Source organism: Sebastes umbrosus, chromosome 9 (assembly GCF_015220745.1).
Source record: "Sebastes umbrosus isolate fSebUmb1 chromosome 9, fSebUmb1.pri, whole genome shotgun sequence".
NCBI classification, from domain to species: Eukaryota; Metazoa; Chordata; class Actinopteri; order Perciformes; family Sebastidae; genus Sebastes; species Sebastes umbrosus.
In genome coordinates this window covers 19036969-19059433 of record NC_051277.1, presented here as the reverse complement: position 1 = coordinate 19059433, position 22465 = coordinate 19036969, and the positions used below count along the sequence as shown (strand labels likewise).

The window sequence follows — 22465 nt, the reverse complement described above, 5'->3', positions numbered from 1 at the left end:
AAGGCAACACCTCAAATCCTGGGTTCATAATATGTATTGGGTGGTTGAGAATATTTTTAATATAAAGGTTGATGATAGTGATGATACTCAACTGAAATATCACTGTCGGTGAAGTTGGATTACGCTTGAAAGTACAAAAGCAGTCCTTTTTGTAGACTGGTCTTTGAAGCATAGCTGCACATAATCACACTAAATATGGCTAATTTTAGCATTTGTGCCTATTTTTACATCGTGACCAGCCGTGAAGGAAGTACTCAAATACTTAAAAGTATTATGTAGGCAGAATGGCTCCTTTCTTTCATGTATTCAGTGATTGTAATGTTATTGATGAAGCACTATGTAAGCAGCATTGTCACGTTATAGATGGTCCAGGTGGAAAAAAATTTAACTTGCATATAGCCAAGATGCATCTGATTTATTTATAATATAGATCCTTTACTCCTTATACTATAATATATTGCTATTCTGTATGTATATTTGGTTCTTTTTTACTACATTATATATAGATATATTTCCATATTAATACAAACTCTAAGTATCATTACCTAACCATATTATAGAAGTCTGGTATTTATGCTGTTTAGACTTGCTGGCGTTGCTGCTATTAATCACATCGCACCACTGTCACTCTTGCCTTGTAATTATGTCTAATTGCTCTTGTGTAGTTTGTTTTTACTTATTCTTATTTTAGTTTTATATACCTTTTTACTATTTTCAACTTCATATTTATTGTGCTGCTGCAACAACCAAATTTCCCCTCTCTGGTAATCAATAAAGACTTGTATCATATTCTATAAACTGATGTGTTTTGTAAGTAAAATCATTAATTAACTCATTTTGTATCAGTAACTACAGCAATCGAATAACTGTAGTGGTGTAAAGTATTATATTTCCCTTTTGAAATGTAGTATAAAGTAACATGTCGTGGAAATACTCAAGTAAAACAAACTCAAAATTGTACTTAAAGGTCCCATATTATGCTCATTTTCAGGTTCATACTTGTATTTTGTGTTTCTACTAGAACATGTTTACATGCTGTAATGTTCAAAAAACACTTTATTTTCCTCATACTGTCAGCCTGAATATACCTGTATTCACCCTCTGTCTGAAATGCTCCGTTTTAGTGCATTGCAACGGAATTGCGTTGCTAGGCAACAGCTTGGATACATGTTTACTTCCTGTCAGCTGATGTTATTCACATACACTGTAACTAGGAAATAAACTGGGACACATTTAGAAAGTTTACGTTTAAAACCGTGTAATGGTGTAAATATTGTATATTTGTGACATCACAAATGGACAGAAATCCTAACAGCTTGTTTCAAACCGCACAATTTCTGAATACAGGCTGTGCGTGTTTCTCCGTATATTGATAGTTTTAACAGTATTTTTATAGCACTTAAACCTGCTTTATAATATAAAAGACATGAAAATCTAATTTGTTTAACAATATGGGACCTTTAAGTAAATGTACTTAGCTCCTTTCCACCCCTGATATATCTCACAATCTAGACACACACACAGGTACCATTTCAATACATAAAAAGCAACTCTTAACAGCAGTAACAAGGACACATGTGTGATCACTTCCAGCCCAGTCTGCTCTGCCTGGATGTGTGTTGTTGTCACTGGGACCATAAATAACTCACTGCCCTCCTCCTCCTCATGTCAGCCCATGACTGCTGGTTTGCTCCTAATCACTACACCGATGTGACAGATCCACATGACAACAAGAGGTAGTAAAGTTATCCTTCATAGCAGCAGTCAGATGGTAGATCAACGTGAACACAGACATTGCTTCACCTTCATCTCCTCTAACCTGCTGACTGAGGGAGGCAGCGCTAACAGCTACACACACCTTGAGCACGGAAACTCACTTTATCTGAGTGAGTATAATGTGCTCCAACACATCTACATTTAACCATTAAACACACATGAACAGGAGAGAAGCCGCTGTGTGTTTGTCTGTGCGTGTAAAAGGAGAGATTTAGCTGAAAGTGGAGACCGAAACTCGCCTTACCTGTGTGAAGGTTGTTGTGTTCCGGAAGCAGCTATCGCACAGCTAGCTAAAACAAAGAGATCTCTGTGTGAACTCACTGATTATGGATTTAAAACAGCAGCTTTATAAAACACTGAGAGCTTCTACACCACCGAGGTTTCTCTCACATTGTGTTACCGCATTGCTGTGGTTGATTTGTCCCCGTCTGACGTCCCCCAGGTGTAGTTCAACCTACAGACTGAAGACTGGGCGACTTTCCCAGTTTCGAGCAAACACTTGAGAGCAGCACAGGAAGAAGAAGAAGTCCATGCAGGTGAACACACAGTACTGCTCTCTGTCACTGGGCACCCATCCAATTAAATTCAATTTGCTTTATTGGCATGACTGTCAGGTGAACAATATTGCCAATTCAATAATAAATAAAAAATAAAAAAAGAACAAAATAAAAAAATAAATGCATATATATACATATATACAATTTATTAAAGGTCCCATATTATAAAAAAGTGAGATTTTCATGTCTTATATTATAAAGCAGGTTTAAGTGCTTTATAAATACTGTGAAAGTATTAAACCGCTCAATATACGGAGAAATACACACAGCCCGTATTCAGAAATTGTGCGTTTGAAACAAGCCGTTAGGATTTCTGTCCATTTGTGATGTCACAAATCTACAATATTTAGACCCTTGACACAATTTTAAACGTAAACATTCTAAATGTGTCTCAGTTTATTTCCTGGTTGCAGTGTATGTGAATTTGTCATCAGCTGACAGGAAGTACACATGGACCCAAGCTGTTGCCTAGCAACGCAATTCTGTTGCAATTCCGTCAAAATGAGCTAAAACGGAGCGTTTCAGACAGAGGGTAAATACAGGCATATTCAGGCTGACAGTATGAGGAATGAATAAAGGGTTTTTCTAGTAGAAACACAAAATACAAGTATGAACCTGAAAATGAGCACGACATGGGACCTTTAAGCAAATTACAATATATAGGTATTTAAAAAGAACATAGATAGATAGATAGATAGATAGATAGATAGATAGTAACTTTATTGATCCCGAGGGAAATTCAAGTTTCCAGCATCACAGTTCCATAGTGAAAAACATGTTAGTAAAAAGGGCAGTAAAAAAAGTTAGTAGTGCAAAGTACAAAAAAATATATACCAGATATAAAAATACAAGGAGATGGAGGAAACTGTTAAAACTGAATATAGTGCAGGGTAACAGCTGTGATACACGACTATTAAAAAGTGCAGAAGACACTGTTAAAAATGAGTATAGTGCAGGGTAACTCCAGTAGCTTAGTCTAAAGTGCACTGTATGCATTATTATCTGTCCTGCAGACATGCATGTAAATGGAAGAAAACAATAAAGAAGTTATTCATGTTTGTTGTGTCAACAAAACAAACAAACAAATAAAAAACAATCAATAACTATACATTGCAATATCAAAGGATAAATGTAAAAAACAACAACAAAAAAACATGAAGTAGAGGAGTAAATAAAAGGCAGAGTGTGAGTTACATCTATTATGTGTTGTTGTTTTTTTTGTTGTTTTTTTTCAGAATCAGAATGGTGTTTATTGCCAGGTGTAAGAGGTATACACTAGGAATTTTCTTTGGCATTGTTGGTGCGAGACAAACTGTATAATAACAAAAGAATAGATAAAAACGTTAGAATAAAATAATAAAAATGTACAATTTACAAATTACAAATAAGCTATAAACAAATTACAAATAAGCTATAAACATGATATAAAGATAGTGCAAATATTGAGAGAGGGGGGAGAGTCAGTGTCGGCAGGGGGGGGGGGGGGGGGGGGGCGGGAGGGGCAGTAGTGTGTATGTGAGGGAGAGACAGTCACAGGGGGGCGGATGGGCTGTTGGAGAGCCCCACTGCCATGGGGAAGAAACTGTTTTTGTGGCGTGAGGTTTTGGTTGTTGTGGTTGTCTCTTAGGCTGTGACATGCACTGACCTGTGTCCATAATAATGTCTTTCTCAGTCACTTATTACAGAAACTGATCTGCAAGGAAATAAATAACCTCTAACTATTATTAACCTGCATGCAGGATAGTCCATAAAACAATAACTTTGCCCAAATTCTGCAGTTTGCTTTATTCTGTTTAGCCCCGGGGTCAGCAACCTTTACCATCGAAAGAGCCATTTTAGGCAACAAAAAAAAAATGTCTGGAGCTGCAAAACATTTGAGCATTGTGATGAAGATAACACAGTTTATAGTCTAATTATATAGTATATAAGTCTAATGCAGTGAGTGCAAATGTACTACGGAGTATTAGGACCACATTGAAACATCTGAGAAAGTCATAACTTTACGAGAAAAAAAGTTGTAATATTACGAAAATAAAGTCATAAATTTACAAAAAAAAAAGAAAATGACACGTAAAATTATTACTTTATAATATTATGACTCTATTCTCATAATACTACAACTTTTTTCTCGTAAACTTCTGACTTGTTTTCTCGTAAACCTCTGACTTTATTCCCATAATATTACCACTTTTTTCTCATAAACCTATGACTTTATTCTCGTAATCTCAGTTTTTTTTTTTTCCCCCTCATTGTGGCCCTAATACTCCATCATACCATCGTACAATAGACCTACGAAATGATAAATAAAATTGAAAATGTAAACAAAAAACAGTTATTCATTTCCACTAATTTTTAAAAAAATCCACAGGGAGCCACTGGAGAGGGGCTAAAGAGAATGTGGCTCCAGAGCCGCAGGTTGCAGACCCCTGGTTTAGCCCAAACTCATTGTTCAGTGGTAAAAGTACAGATCGTTTTTACTCAAGAAAAGTAGAGCTACTTTAGTCTAAAAATATTCCCTTCAATCAAAATGCTATAATATATCAGAATTTGTTGGTTGATTTATATTGATAATCTAAATCTGCAAAATAACTAAAGTTATTAAGTAAATGCAGTGGAGGAAAAAGTGCAATATTTACCTCTGAAAGGTGGTGGAGTAGTATAAAGTAAAGTATAGTAGCATAAAATGGAAATACTCCCAAGCTTGTACTTAAAGTGGAAATCTCAAAGATTTTCATTTTTAAAAAAATGTTGGTAAAAGGTCCAATATAATGCTCATTTTCAGGTTCATACTTGTATTTTGTGTTTCTCCTAGAACATGTTAACATGCTGTAATGTTAAAAAAACAACTTTATTTTCCTAATACTGTCAGCCTGAATATGCCTGTATTTACCCTCTGTCTGAAATGTTCTGTTTTAGCGCATTTTGACGGAATTGCAACAGAATTACGTTGCGAGGCAACAGCTTGGGTCCATGTGTACTTCTTGTCAGCTGATGACATTCACATACACTGCAACCAGGAATAAACTGGGACACATTTAGAATATTTACATTTAAAATTGAGTCAAGGGTCTAAATATTGTATATTTGTGACATCACGAATGGGCAGAAATCCTGACAGCTTGTTTCAAATGCAGAGTTTCTGAACACAGGCTGTGTGTCTTTCCCTGTGGATTGAGTGTTTCGATACTTTCACAGTATTTATATAGGACTTAAGCCTGCTTTATAATAAAAAAACATGAAAATCTCACTTTTTTATAATATGGGACCTTTAAGTCACTATCTATTGCCAAATGATGTAACACAATGGTGATTAAGCCTCTGGCTGATGAGCTGAATGAACTGATCAAAGTATTGCAGTATTTATTAATTCGCAGTATTATGATATTATGACTATGATTGTCTGTGGTGACATACCTTGGAAAATGCTGTATTACAATTTATCTCCATAGTATACACACAACAAATTGAACTGTACAAAAGCGTGATTTAGGGGACGCTGGATTATTTACACGATGTTATGTATCATTAACATGATATCTAATTTTTTTTTAAGTATTCAAAAAGGGGTTTTTTCCATTGTGTTTTGATGACTGTCAGTTAGAGTTGAGACAATGGCCAGATTAACCGACCGTGCTACAGTAGGCTCTACCTGACCAGGTGTGCTGTATGGTAATTTGATTAAACACATAAACATGGTAATATGCAACATATGAGTAAAAAACTATCAAATGAATCTACATATTGACACAAAGACCCTCTTCAAGACAGAACCTCAATACTATACTGCCGTACTTAAGTAAGTTTGAGGTACTTTTCCATTTACTTCTACTTACTACATTTTGGAGGCAAATATTGTACTTTTTACTCCACTACATTTATTTGACAGCTTCAGCTACTTCACAGATTTATATTTTTTTTATTTTTATAATTTAATTATCAATACAAATCAACTGGTAAATCATGATATATTATTATAGGTTTAGTAAGCTGCCCAGCAGTATAATTGAAATAAGCTCCACCTTTATCAGCTGCAACAGTAAAGTGAGACATGCATTAATGCACCACTAATTGTGATCTAGTAATATAATATATATGATTCTGAAACGGACCATTCTGCATTGTGAGTACTTTTAATTTTTTTTTACTTTAAGTACATTTTGATGCTGTTACTTTTACTTGAGTAAGATTTTGAATGCAAAACTCAGTATATTTTACCGTGCAATATTGTGAATGCTTCTTCCACCACTGCATTTAAAGCCACACTAAACACAGATTAAAACATCTGAATTAGTTTACATCATATCTTTTCTATACTAGCCCCCATTCCAAACTTCCTGTCTTATCAAAACATCTGTCAGTGAACACCTGGATGGTGCTGAATAGAATAAATACTGCTAGTTTTGGGACTGTGCCAGTTAAAAGGGGTGTGACACATGGACACATTACGGTGTAAAGCAGCATACCCCCTGCAGAATGGAAGGGAAGTCTCTGAGCCATAAAACTTCTCTGTGAAAGCCTGTTTCCCCCAGGATTTATAGCGCTGGTAGGAAACCTCAGTACAAAGTGACATTTGCTGATACAAGCTCTCAGAATGAGACACTCCATTGTGGCAATACATTTGTCAATTGGTCTGTATTTCATAAGACAGCCAGGACGTTTTTTTCCTATCAGTAATAACTGAATTATAGTGTCATCAATGATATACAAAACAATCTTAATGTAAGTAATCAACTGGGGAAGTTTCATGGTGATATCTATTAGTTAAAATGGTTTACCCTATTCTCCTGCAGTGTATTCAAAGTGTATGTAATTTTACAATCCATATCTTTAATGTGTGTTTTCTCAAAATTAGTTTTCTCTCAGACTCTGAGTCAGAAATCTCCACTTCAGTATACACCAAATTGTCCAGTTTCATTCCTATCTATATTCTGAAGGTTTTCACAGAGGAGTTTGTTCATATATCATTCATAGTCTGATTTATAGAACAATTTAAACCTAAAAACATGGCGACATTTTTTTTTTTTTTATGGCTGTTGAAAGTATTTTCTGATTTATGGAGTGATAAACAGAGATATCCAACATTCCCTATGTAAAAACCTTGGACTCTAATATGTCAACGAAATGATTTGAATGATTTCTGTTCTGGAAATGTATGTACATTAGCACATATACATATATACATATACAACAACAAATCACATGAAGCCCTTCTATTTCCTGGTGACACTTTTGGCTGTCGGAGATAGACGTTGTATGCCAAAAACATTGTTTTCAACAACTTGACAGAATAATAATACCTGATAAATGTGGACTGTGAGGGCTTATTCCCACGGTTACCAGCATAGATGAGAAAGAGTGACACCGTGTGTTCAGATGAGGTATCCTAACTGAGCTGCCTGAAATTGCTCAAAAATGTTAGAGTTTAGTGGCAATTTGTTTCCGATTGATTTCACATGGCAGAATAATGAATGAGTTGATTATTAGACTGAAGTAAAACCATCACTTATATAACATCACCAGAAATCCTAATGCAGATTTAAGATGTTTTGTAGACATCTGGTGTGTGTAATTGCCTTTTGGTGTGTGCCGGCTGCCCTTTTTTGTCAAATTGTACTTTGCAGCGTTGAATTTCTTCTGATGGGAAACTTGGAAGTGGGATGAAAACACACAGAGACAAGATAAACACTAACAATACAACACATCCTGAAGCCCTGTCTCGCTCTGTCTCGCACACACACACACACACACACACTGTTTGAGCTACGGCACCAACAAACAAGAAAGAGGCTGTTTGTCTTTCCTGGGATCAGTAAACATCCTCAACACAAACAAGTTCCTCTGGAGTGAGAGAGGAGAAACTCACACCGTCAGGGCAGCTGCACTCTCACTCCACCTTCGGCCTTTGAAGTCCTTCAGAGAGAGCTGATAATGGAGGCCCCTTACATCTTAATTCTTTTAATTGGAGCAGGGATGTAACAGGTTGCTGACACTTTGCTGTCATTGTCTTGGCTTGATGTGAACCAAGGATGAAAAAATAAATCATAATCCTTATTTTCAAGTTGTGAGGAGAAACTGGGTGCAATTTGTCTAAATAGAGAAGGATACCTCTCCAAAATAAAAGCCTCTGTGGCTTTGTTGTGGTATCATCTGACAAATTAGTTTCAGTTCAGTTTCAATTTGTAGGTTAACGCAGGGTCAACGGTGCAATGACATGTATAGGATGAGAGAACAGATCAGCTCAGCAATAAGATAAAATGACAATACGATATAATAACATCAGTAAGATATAAAGACAATGATAAGTGACAATAAGTTGCAACAAAAAAAGAAGTGGTGACATAAATAGAATCAAAATATAGTACTATACATGTGAAAATGACGATTGTATGTAAAAGTGACATTGTCTCCAACAGTATTGTATACATAAAGTGTCTCAATGTAACAGTAAAAAGTGCAGACAGTAGGTATGTGTTATAAGTCTATCTAGAGTTGATAACCCAATTATATCCTCTATTTTTGTTATTGTCAACAAATCCCACAGAAAGACCAAAACCAACAGTACATTATTCCATCTGACTTTCTGACTCAGCCTCACAAGCCTATTCGTTCCTTGGAAAGAGAGATAACTGATTACTCTGTGTATTCAACCGTGAGGCAAAACGTGTCGGGTGCTCTTGGAAAACGGGGAAAAAATCAGAATAGACAGGAAGGCAATCCAGGCACTTAAAACAAGAGGCAACGAAGAAGGAAATATATTAAAAAGCCTTTATTGTAGTGCCAAAATCATTAAAAAGAAAACATGTTTGGACCACTGTAGGTCTTTGTCAGGACATTCAACAAAACAGACAAAGCAGATGTGGCCTCGCCTATATGGTATCGACAGCCAATGGGAGGCAATCACATGATCACCATAATACTACAAAATATTACAAAATAGCATGTAGAAATAACACAGAAACAAGTAATTTATGTACATCATCAATAAAATATACTCTTAGTTTTTAACATGGGCTGTACAGTAAAACAAACATGGGAGCCTATACAGAGAGAAGTAATGTATAAATTATACTTATTATTTTACCCATTCGTTCCTACTGAAGATATGAATCTTGAAAACTGGTCACTTATATATACTCTCATTCTTTTAAAAAGGGCTAAATCATTTCCTTTAACAGCTGGACACTGTAGTTTACACCGAACATTACTCAAACAGGAGTAAATGGTGCATTTGTTGGGGACTATTTTTAGCTGCAGACTGATACACATTTGGTGCTCTAGTGAGTATTTACCGCAGGATGAAGGTGAACCAGGGATCGCCTCAAAATAACCTGCATTTATTGTGATGAAGGAACATGACGTCAGTGCAACGGTGTGGCTCATTCATGTGTTTTTAATAGTTTCTGGACAACAATGGAGCTCAATGGCACAGAGGAATACTAAAACAGATGGAATGCTTTTTGAGATTTGTTGACAATTACTAAAATATACAGAATATCATCAAACTTGTCCTTCCAAGCACCACACCTCACTGGGCCTTGTTTTGTAAAAGAGAGCGAGGCTTTAGATACTACTCTTTTGTTTTTAACTGTTGCTAAGAAACCAAGGACACTATAACGCTGCAGCAGCTTGCTCACCTCCCCTCTGGCCACACCAGGCTCAAAGATCCCTCCTCCATCTTGCCCTGGGCGAGACAGCGAGGCATTTGGTTCAGGCCACAGCTTGCACTGCGGCCTCAGGTCCTGTCTGGCCTCCACATAACAGCTTTTAACCAGTGACTTATGAGACTCCAGACCACACTGTGACATTCAAGCTTCTCTTCAGAGTGAATGTATTGCCTGGCGTCATCATAAAACAGATTTAAGAATTGGCTTAATCAGAAAATTAGGCATTATTTGTGCTTTCTGGTTAAAAAGCTAAACATATAAAGAATGCTACTATGGCGTGAAATCCTGAGGACAACAAGCTTGTGTGTGTTTGAGTGCATCAACAGAGTCTTTCCAGTCTGCCCTGTGTAAATATGCTTAGCCCCAGATGATCTTCAAGGGCTCGCTTGTTTGTACCTGCCGTGTCGTTCTGCTCGTCCGCCCAGCATGACACCCTGTAGCCCAGGATCAGCCCCTCCGACATCAAAAGACCTCGCTGATTCTTATCAGATAATATTCTTGTTCGTCCTTCCCTCCCCTTTGAGTGCAGCCTCCTCACACTGTTGACCTGAACCATGCACACTGTTCCTTATGGCCCTTTGGCCTTTCCTCTTCTTATCACCATGATGGCCAGGCCATGATAAGGCCGGTCCAGCCTCGGGATAGAAGGAGGGTACTGTCCACTCTTCTAAAACTTCACTGTTGCATAACTCGGACACTCCTGGGCAGTAAAGAGGTTATCTGAGCTGCGCATGTGGTTTTGCACACTCGCAAAAAACATACAAGTGAGACATCTCTCGCCCTGCACATTATATTGATCATAAATGTGTTCTTGTACGTTGTAGATCAATTTAAGTGTCTACGCGTACATGTCAGTCTCGATGACACCTGACCTTTTTGCTGTCATCCTCTTGGTTCAAAAAAACCTGCTTCAACACAGCTACATTTTTCAACACTGACGTGTGACAATCTGTCTCAGCGTTGTATGCATTTATGAGTATGCAGGCTGAGAAGACAGACAGGGAGGACTGGTGTCCAAAGTCACGACCCTGCCCTGACCTGGATGAAGGAAATGGTCACGCTGCTCAAGACAAAGCAGGGCAAAGGAGAGTCTGAGGGGCTGGCTGGTCAGCATGCTAACAATGGGTCCGTGCTCTAAGAGCGCGGGCCACACAAAGGCCACAGAAACCCCCTCCTTCCCACTCCCACATTGCAATAGAGCTGGCATTTCACACTGGCCTGTGAACAGCCATTCAATCAAACTACTGTTTAACCTGACCCCTGGCCTACACAGAAATCAAGATGAGTCTGGCGGGATGTGTTTAGGTAACTGACCTCTCTCGCCTTAGTGGCCGGCCGTCAGTTACACAGCTCTGTCTTTACTTCCTTGTATTAATGCTTATCATTAAATGTTTCCTATTTTGTAATTTACTGCTCCAAATTCCTGCAAATATTCCTTAAAAGCGTGCAATCAATAGGCCACCCAATAAATAATGTGTCTAGTGATGGGTGTAAGGGGCAATAGCACCCTGGGGAACAAGAGACACCACCAGACCCTTCGTCTGGGTCAACCACCCTCGAGCCAGGGCTGAGAGAAGCAGCCACATGACCCTCTCGCTTCTCAATGGCCTGCTCCTCCCCTCTACCTGTACATGGCTCGGATCAAGGTGTGGGGGTCTGCATATCAAACAGACCGGGGCCTTTGATGTGGATGGAAACACAAACACTGATTTGAGGAGAGTCGTAACAGCTTATTTGTTCCCTTTAGTCATTCATTGAGCTGCTTGTTGAATGTGTATGCCTTCAAAGGGTTGCGGCATGCACCGGCGGTACAGTAGCCGAGGAGGCCCTGAGAGCGGCCCGGCCTCAGTGGGTTGTGGGAAGGCCATCTGGCTTCCTGTTCCTTAGATTTGATATTGATTTATTGGCTGTACATGGGAAGATAAGGGGGCACCAGCTGCCAGAAGTTCTCCTCTGCATCCTCACAGACAATGGACCTCCTGGTCATCTACATCCTGACTAAATAGGCAATGCATCATTCCTTATTAAGTTTTTACAAGGAAAATAGAAATCACTCAAAACAATTTTGCACAAATTCCATTTTTTTTTTTTTGCAAATCCACACAGCTGTTTTTTTTTTTTAAAAACAAAAAACAACTCCATTGGAAATGTCATTGCACATGGGGTAATATTAATCCCACATTAGTATGATAATTTATGGATCAGCCCTTGAAACAATCATAACACAAATTAACTCCTCGAGGCTACAGAATTGACTGCGTATTTGACACTTTATAGGCCGTATTTAAGCACATTTACTGGTCTGCAGGGCTGAGATAACAGCAGTTTCAGTGTTTGTTGTAATAAACCTTGTTCCCAGTAATGAGGTGCAAAATTGCATTCACTATTCCTAACAAACGCTGACAAGCTTTCACAGTTTAACCCATCACAGAAACCATTAATTCAAAACGAGGCTCCCATGCATAACGAGTCTCCCGTTCCTGTTAAGTGAGCCGGGCAGTTTGGCCTGAGCCTTGTTGGTGGAGGTGTCAACACGGTGCCACAGTTATGCCTGATTTTTTCTCACCAGCACACCCCCCACCCTTAAAAAAAAGACATACAGACAGACTCTGGTGTCACCCACCCCCACCCTTTCTTCCCCTCTCCCCTCCCCTGCCAACACAAGCCTGTGATGTGACTGTCTCAGATAATGAGGTGAGAATTTTATTGCACCAGTCTGTGAGGATGACAGCGACTCAGGCCTCCCTGGTATCGGGCGCCCTCTGCTGACCGCTGGGAGCTCCCAGTCTGCTCCCAGTCTCCTCCAGCGGTGCACTTCAAAGTGGGAGATCAAGGGTCGACTTGCGCATGACATCCAGAGAATGACAATGCCTCGGCCAGCCTACACCTACTGCTACGTGCCGGTCCCAGAGACACAAAGGCACGCAGGCTGCTCCCGCACTACTGCTGCTGCATGAAGGAAGTTCTCATTCAGGAGGGGGGATATACATACAGGAAGAGGGCAGTGCTCTATGTGTATTCTCTATGAATACTGGTGGCAATGTGAGGGGCAGAGGAAGGACAGCAGAGGAGACACAGAGGCAACAGATTCTTTGATTGCTGAAGCATTAATTGATAAGATACAACATCGCACCACTTATCTTTAAAGAAAGACGTCTCATTATCTCGAGCATCACAAACCATATGACAGTGAGATCAAAGCATTTTCAAATGAGCTCTTTTACTGCTCTGGGGAGCAAAAAAAAATGTATTCCTACTTTGGCATTCTCGTGTTGGAGCACAGTAAATGAGCTCCTCGGATCATCCTGGCTCTCCACATTGTATTGATTTGCTTCAAACATCCCTGAACTTTAAAATAGTAGCCTGAGTAGCTAATATGAATTATAACTTCAGTGTCTGCACACCTCAGGGCAGAAACAAGTTCTGCACTTGTTTCTTAACCATCAGCCTAATTACCGCCACTGCACCAAAACTGGGTCTTGAGTTCTCAGAAGTGAAAGCCAGTATCCCATTCACCTTCTCCACCCCCAGTGTAGTGCAGCTAGAGGGGTGGGAGTGAGGGAGTCATTTCCTCTGCGTGGCTCCTCTGTTATTCCAGATAGCCTTTGTGGAGGAGCCAAGTGGTCCAGCCGCAGACAGAAGGTGGGCTCCTCGCAGGTTGTCAGCCCGGCAGGGGAGGGAGGCGCCCCTGGCAGGCCGAGACAGGGAGGAAAACAAATATGGTGCTGAAACAAGACAGGGACACCATGATGAATACAGTTAGACAGGAAATCAGATCTTATTTATCTCCTATGTAGAATAAAGAATACAAAGAATTTAGCTGGCTGGTGCAGAAACATGTCAATATTGTCACTGTGGATAAGCAGGATATGTTTGCTTTGAAACAAATCTCCAACTTCAACCAAAAATCTCTCCTCTATTTCACCCAGAGCATCACTGAATAGGAGGTTGGTTGAAAGTGCACTTAGTTATTAAGATATTAAAGTAATGTCATGCTATTTTGGCCTGGACTCTCTTGAAACAAGAGACATTTTTCTCTCAATGACCCATCCTAAAAAATAAATAAAAGGTCCTTTAACTGTTATTTAGAGTAGCCAAAAAACATACTTGTTTATACACTTTTAGTTGAGCAGTTTACAGTCTAAATCCCCCAGTTGCCATGTAGACAGATCAAAAAGTTGGAGAACTGCGCCACCTATAGAGACAGAGTCACCTCACCAATCAGTAAAATCTGTGGTTATCTAAGTGGTCCACAAGGGCACCCTTCAAGAGGTCTCCTGTATATATGAGGAACGGTTTCATTCCACTACTTAACTTAGTGGAAGTAAGACAGTGATACAAATAATAAGTGCACTGACCACAAGTTTCACTTCCTCCAGTGTTTTCTCTGCACCCACAATACGGAAGCAGTTTTGACCTTCAAGATAAATTTGTGTGTGTGATAGTGTTGCGCTGTGAAGTCATCAGGTTTCTGAATATATAAGGGTTAAAGGTACAATAGTCCCTTATGTTTAAAGAATGTAAAGTCTCACAAAATGGAAACAGTCAATGTATTTAATGAAATACAATTTTGGCAGTAAATATAATTTACTATATATACTGTATATATACAGTATATATAAACTATGTCTAAACAAAATCATATTTTGAAACCAGACAAAATTGCCAAATAATGATATAGTATAATAATGATCAATGATCTACGATGCATGGGGTCAAATTTGTCTCAGGTTAATAAAATGCACAGAAAATAAACTGCAAATAAATGCCATGAATGGAATGAATGAATACGACCTGTTTAACATTGAACTAAGTTGATACTATTTGTAGGCAGGAAATACTCATAATCATTGTTTAAAAGTTTATAAATCATGTTTTTGTATGCCAACATATTATATGGATTTATTATTATTGCTGTTAATATTTTACTCTAGTACCTTGAATGAATATTTATATTATAGTACTGGTATTTTTACTAGAATAAAAGGTGTGAATTGTTTCTTCCAACACTGTTTATAAATATGAACATTAACATACTGTAACACTGTAATACTGTAACACTGTAATACTGTAATACTGTATGTAGTGATGTATTTGAAGACGTTTTAAGACCAAGAGCGTCCTCTAGTGTTACAGAGTGAGACGTGACTCCAGCATCACAAGCTGACGTGTTGTTGTCACATGACACCGCTGGTCTGGGGACAGGAGAGGCAGGAAAGACAGGACACCTCCTCGGTCTCCACAGTTAGATGTCTCTAACCTGCTTAAAGAAGAAACCGAGAAGACTGAAACCACCTCAGGAAGCAGACAGTCCAGTTTAGGGTCAAACAGTGATGGCCTCGGTTAAAAAAGACGACAGACTGACGAAGTCTCAGAGCTTTGCGTGCGTCGGGTTCAGCGGGTTCTTCAGTAAAACAGTCACCTCTCCTTTAGAGGTGGTTAAGATTAAAAGCCAGGTGGGCACTTTTCACTGTAAGAGGAGTCTCTGGCAGAGTTTCCTCCTCATCTACCAGAATGAGGGACTTCGAGGGTTTTGGAAAGGAAACCTGGCCTCCTGTCTGCGGTTGTTCCCATACACCGCAGTTCATCTCACCACATACAAACAGTAAGTAAAGTTTAATCTGTCGTCTTATTAACTACATTAACTATAACTATAACTACATGTATTAACTATATTAACTTCAGTAGTGATCATCAGGTTTATTGTTGATGGTTTGACATGATAAAACAACAAGAATGGCTCGTTTAAATAGTCTGTTTACTTCCTTCCGTGCTGCTAAAAATATACTTCCTGTTTTACCGAACGAGGCGCACCTTCTACTTTCAGCCAATCAGAAGGCTGCATTTGCTCAGTCGATATTTACAGTGACGAGGGTTACGCCTGCCCTGATTACTGTCTTACAGGTCTGTTTTTCCTCAGTCTATACCCAATAGTCTCAACATTATGTTTTGTAATGATTAGTTGATTAGTGAATGGAAAGAAAATTAATCACTAATTATTTTAGCAAATAACTGTTGTTGAACAGTCTAGAGCTGCAAAGATTAATTGTTAAGTTGTAAACGATAAATAAATAAATAAACCTCCAACTATTTTGATAATTGATTAATTGGTTTGAGTAATTTTTTCATAAAAAAAAGTGAAAATTTTCTGATTCCAGCTTCTTCAATGTGAATATTTTCTGATTTCTTTACTCCTCTATGACAGTGAACTGAATATCTTTGAGTTGTTGACAAAACAAGACATATGAGGACGTCATCTTGGGCTTTGGGAAATACTGATCGACATTTTTTTGTATGAATCTATAGACATAGATAGATAGATAGATAGATAGATAGATAGATAGATATAATAGATTAATGATTCCTAGGGGAGATTTTTTTTTTTTTTTTTAATTTATAAGATGAAATAATTTACAGTCAGTAAGGCAAACTCATTACAATAACAAAGTTTCACCCTCAAAACTGAGCAGATATCACAATAGACATAGAGAATGGAAAATAAACCAATCAATTAAAAAAAGCATGACGTAAATAAAACAAAGTTTAAAAAAAGGGATTAAGCGATTGTTGGTTATAGGGTCAGATCATTTTCAAGTAATATATCAATATTTTGATTGATTTCTGGGGGAGATGACATTAAGTTCTCATCATGAGCGGAAGTGTTGCATGTGAGGCTGAATTCAGGGCATACTACCACTCCAATGTTCCTCAGGGTTACTACAGGGCAAACATGCTGCAGCATGCTGATAGCATGTCTCATATATAAACATGCAGGGCAGCAAGGAGCTGTGTCAACAGTAATCTATGAGTCATAAATATTAACTGAGTGTAGTGAAGCTGCTGCAGTCTGTGTGTACCATAGTACCCTCTCTGGATTCAGGTCACGCGTGCATGTAAACACCAACCCATCCTGACTTAGCAAACCACTGCACTGTACTGTACTGTACACTGTGTTCCAGGAAAATAAAGCCACTTCCTCTTTTGTCACACACACACACACACACACACACGCACACACACACACACACACACACACACACACACACACCTTTCTGGTGACCTTTCTTATTAGTCATGGAAACAATGGGATCTGCCATGAGAGATATAGTAAATGTTTTTTACATTGATTAAAAAGGTGCTTATCTATACATTGAACTAGGGCTGCAACAATTATTTTGATTACCGACTAATGTGTTTGCTTGTAAAGATTTTTTTTTTTTTTAAATAACCGATTACTAATTTAGTCAATAAAATGTCTGAAAATGGTGATAAATTCCCATCACAGTTTACCTGAACCCAAGGTGACATCTTACCCAAAGGTATTCAATTTAATGCTGAAATGATTAGTCAGTCATTAGCAGGGCTGCAGCTAACGATTATTTCATTGTCGATTAATCTGTTCATTATTTTCTTGATTAATTTATTAGTTGTTTGGTTTATAAAATGTCAGAAAATGGTTTAAATGTTGATCAAAGCCCAAGATGACGTCCTCAAATGTCTTGTTTTGTCCACAAGTCAGAGATATTCAGTTTACTGTCTAAGAGGAGTAAAGAAATTAAAAAAATATTTATATTATAAATATATGCCAACTTGGATGTATAATGATATTCTATTCTATTTATATTAAGAAGCTTGAATCAGAGAATTTTGACTTTCCGATTTGATGAATCGATTATCAAAATAGTTGCAGCTCTAATCAATAGTTTACAATAAAAACCTCAGACATGAACAGAATGAGTGCACTGAAAAACCTCCATCTGTCCAATAATGCCATCACTTTCTGATCAGTTAAGTGTCATTAATGTTGCCTTCCTCTGTGTCCAGGATAGTCCACCTTCACATGGATGAGCTGGGCTTCATCTCTCAGTGGAGAGCCATATTTGCCGGTGGACTGGCCGGCGTTGCTGCGGCTCTGACCACGTACCCTCTGGAGGTGGCAGAAACCAGGCTCATCGCTCAGAACTGCAGACAGCCGACGTACATCGGCGTAGCTCACACTATCTCAAAGATCTACAGGAATGAAGGGCTGCTTGCTCTCTACAGGGGCTTTTCTCTCACTTTACTGGGTGAGTTCGCATTCTCATAGGAGTCATGTAGTTCTGGTGGTCCAGAATATTTAATATCCACCTCTTATTAAAGGCATTTAGTTTTTCCCCATCATTTGTTGCATAATAAAACATTTTACTGTAACTTACATTTCATTTGTCTACAGGTGCATTTCCCTTTTCTATCGGATGCTATGCCGTCTACATGAACTTGGACAAACTCTGGCAGGAGCCTCCTTTTCGCTTCACCCCCCTCCAGAACTTCATTAACGGCTGTCTCGCAGCGGGAGTGGCCCAAACCCTCTCCTACCCTTTTGAAACTGTAAAACGGAAGATGCAGGTAATTTACCACCAGAACACTTCACTTCCTCCATGTAGGTTACGTTGTTTTAGGAGAACTGAAACAGTGGATCTGGCCAAAAATCAGAAATTTCACACGTTTAAAGGGGCCTTAAATGAATGGTTACAACAAGTACAATGTGGCATATTTAAATTTTAAATATTTAACTTTTTATTGTCAACATAATAAGAGCATGTTGACATACAGTAGCTACCCTACCGCCTGCTGTTTATAGGTGGATTGTATTGTCTGCACTTGCTGTCTTGTGGAGTGTTAAGTGTTACTACTAGACTATACTAGAGCTCTGGTTCCCAACCTCGAGGTCCCGGCCCCCCACCAGGGGTCGCCAAGAATCACAGGGGGTTGCGAGGCCTTCTTGATTTCTTAAATACATTTGGCCTATGTCTCAGCAGTTCATTCATTTCTGTGAAGAAAAGTAAAAGTTTGGATTATTATTTAAGATATAAACTTAAAACTATTAAAGAGCTAATACAACAATGGCCAGGGAGAAGAAAACACTAAAGCCTATTAAGAAAGTATGATTGTTAAAAATTCCCCGAAAAATACACAATACACAGAATTGGATGATTTTTAATGTATATAATGACTGCTGTGCAGTATTATGTGCTTTTTTAATCATCAAATAATTTTAATAAATCAATCAAAACCCATTAAAAACTAAACAAATAAATAAATAAATAATGCCAGTATAGGAAAATAAATACATAATTAATACATATGACATCAAATTCACATTTGATAGAGTTGCCTTCTCTTACTCAGTTAGTGATCAACTAATGTTTTAATTTTTTTTGCAATTAGTTGTTTTTTTATGGTCTTTTTAAAGGGAAATATGAATTGAATATTTCTACAGATCTCTCTATCTGACTGTATTCACCACCATAGGGATAATGCTGGAAATAATTTAATAAATATTTCAATTAAATCAACTAGTCCTCTTCAAATGTATCTACTATGGCTCTTTATAAATTGTTTCTTATCATTCTTACCTGAATTATTTTGGAAAAAACTGTAAACCAAACACAGCAGGTCATGTATCCTGGGTGTATTACCACATTTAGTCCACAAGGGGGCAGCGGACGGGTACTTAAATTAAATTGAGCCTTTCCTGATTTCACTCAATGTTTTTGAACATGGAACATTTTAATTCTTACATCCAAATAATCTTAGCAGTACGTTTTTCAAATTGACCGTCAGAATAATTTAACCTATATCTATTTATAGAGTCAGAACATTTTCCATATGTGTTTATAAAACAGCTTGGTCACAGAAAAACACATGGTTCAGAAACACTTTCCCCTGAAATGACGTTTGAGATGTTGGGGAGGTCACATGAGGAACAATGGTGCTGTGCAGAGGACAGCATACTACATCCGGTTTTATCCGCCTATTATTAGCTACCACAAGATTCAACAGCAGCTGGGAATGTGATGTGTCCCGGGCCTGCAGAAGCCATAGATAAGTTCTCTAAAGATAGCCGGTCACTATCAGACAGCAGGCAAGGTGACGAGTAGTGTATGTCCAGTTCACTGAACCATCACAACCATGTCACCTGACTATAAAGAGCAATGTTACATAATGATTTAACTTAGAGATTCAGCTTTTGTCTCAGGGTTAAACATTAGAAGTCAGGCAGAGAATAGATGATAGTAAAACAGCTGAGGATGTTTGCAGAAGCTTTGGGTAGCTGTGTATTATTTAACTCACTGGTTAGCTTAATGGTTCCTCAACAAATGACGCTGTTTGAACAGTCTAACACCCTTATGGCTGCGTGTCCTCTTTGGGAACCTTGAAACTTCTAAAGTTACAGTTTCTCTGTCACACAACAGTCAGCCTGAAGAGTTGTCAGTGTGGATAACACACACAAGAAGCATTGAGACTGTCTCATACAGTTTGAGTCTCGTGAGCTTTAATATACTGTTAACTTTAGGGCTACAAGTAATGGTTATTTTCATTGTTGATTAATCTGTCAATTATTTTCTTGATTAATCGATGTGGATATAGTTGTTTTCAGTGTTTCCCAAAGCCCAAGATGACATACTTAAATGTCTTGTTTTGTCCACAACTCAAAGATATTCAGTTTACTGTCATAGAGGAGTAAAGAAACCAGAAAATATTCACATTCAAGAGGCTGGAATCAGAGAATTTAGACTTTATTTTGCTTAGAAAACTACTCAAACCGATTAATGGATTATCAAATTAGTTAATGATTAATTTAATAGCTAACAACTAATCGATTAATCGTTGCAGCTTTAGTTAACTGACATAGGCCTAATTATTTATCTCTTCTTAAAGCTTCCTTATACATTTTGTAATAGTGTTGCTTATTTAAATTTTTAAATAAATGTTATATTTAGCCGATTTGTGCAGGTTAATTGCTATAAAAGTTAAAATGAGAAGTTGATTAAATCAGTAGATACCTTCCCAAACAAAGAGACACACACACACAGTGACAGATATCAGAGTTAATCATAGAACAATGCTAGATAGAGCAGGAGTGTCAACCTCCCTTCATTGCACTACATATTATCAAAACTCTGCTGACATACATGATGTATAAAACCTAATTAAATCTTCCCCAAAATTGCAATAAGTTCTATCCATCTTGTCGTGCGTCTCTTGACCTTTTCTGGTTATTACTTCACAGACACATAATGACATTTGGCTGATTCACTGCTGTTCATTTTTTCTCTCAGGCGCAGAGTGCCCGTCTGCCTCATTTTGGTGGCGTCGACGTCCATTTCAACGGAATGATTGACTGTTTCATACAGGTTGTAAAAAGCAAGGGCGTCCTCTCACTGTGGAACGGCCTCACCGCCAACACAATAAAGGTACCGTTTCACTTATATATTATTATTATTTACATCTCAGTCATATTTCACTCTCTATCAAACATATGGACTACTCTACTTCATCTTCTGTTTGGAACTGAAATAACTGCTCATGCTCAGGAACATGAGTGACTTGATGACGGTGGGGGAGTTATGAACTAGGTAAAAGGTAGCATTAGGAAATGGGGGGTGGGGGGCATGGAAAGCAATGTTCAGTGTGTAATTCATATCATGAACGTCACGAGCAAGGTGAGCAAAGTCTGTGTCTGGAACAGCATGCTCTACTCTCCTATTTCAGCTGCAAATAGCTGACGATAGCTGGACGCTGTTTTACAAATGTAAGGCCTTGTCATGAGCAGCTTTTTTTTTACCAAACTGTCAACCTGAATGAAAATAAGTTGTAGACACACTTTTAGTAAACCAGACCACAACTTTCTCTGTGTGGATTTATGGTACATTTAATCACGTGAAGAAGTGTGGGAAGACGCTCACCTCCATCTCATTCCCTCTCAGATTGTTCCCTACTTTGGCCTTCTCTTCACCTGCTTCGAGATGTGTAAGCAGATGTGCCTTTACCGAAACGGGTACATCGTCTCACCCCTGAGCTACAAACTGGCGCCGGGGGTCGACCAGAGCCTTGGGCCGTCCGAGCTGGAGGAGGCCAAGCGCTACTTGAGAAACAGGAACTTTGAGTCAGGGGGGTCGTCTTTGGGAAACCGCTGGTGAAACTTCACTTGAGAAACACAGACTCCTGACCACACTGAATGAGATACTTCAAAGGCTTGTGTCTGTAATAATTACATAACATTTCATAAAAGGTGTTAACATGCATTTACATTATGTCCAGTCAATCTAACGGTCTACCTCTTTCAGAAACATTACTTTATCTGACAATATTATTTGTTTATGAATTGTTCACTCACCCTTCATGTCTTTCCATGATGACTGTTTTTAACCAAATATTATTATGTGCCTTCTTGTGCATTAACTATTTATTTTTGGGCTTATTTCAGTTATTGATACCAAATGGTGCCATATACTGTAGTTTATTCTGATAGGATGCAAATGCTCTCTTGTGTGATAGATTATATTTTAATGTATAATGAATGTAAAAAATGTTGATGCTTCTTATGTTTGAGTAGGTTATGATCAATCATGTGAATGTGCTAACATGGATTGTGATGAAAGAAATGTGCTTAAAACATTAAAACACATTTTTTTTCATTTTGAA

General features: G+C 38.2%; 2 protein-coding genes across 3 annotated transcripts in view; one reads left to right on the top strand and one right to left on the bottom strand.

Moving 5' to 3' along the window:
• lnx2b (ligand of numb-protein X 2b) overlaps positions 1-2317 on the bottom strand; it is a 19473-nt gene extending 17156 nt beyond the window's left edge. The window contains exons 1-2 of one of the 2 annotated variants that reach the window (XM_037779285.1): positions 2177-2317; positions 2021-2066 (exon numbers count right to left, since the gene is read on the bottom strand). The gene's annotated coding sequence lies outside the window, so the exon portion shown is untranslated. The remainder of the gene's footprint in view (positions 1-2020; positions 2067-2176) is intronic. The other variant, XM_037779286.1, reaches the window with a different exon arrangement.
• Positions 1773-22465, top strand: slc25a43 (solute carrier family 25 member 43). Its single transcript, XM_037779289.1, has 7 exons — positions 1773-1886; positions 2219-2312; positions 15126-15602; positions 17822-18063; positions 18210-18382; positions 21100-21234; positions 21748-22465. Exons 3-7 carry the CDS (start codon positions 15331-15333, stop codon positions 21958-21960), a joined length of 1035 nt encoding a protein of 344 aa, XP_037635217.1. The 5' UTR covers positions 1773-1886; positions 2219-2312; positions 15126-15330; the 3' UTR covers positions 21961-22465.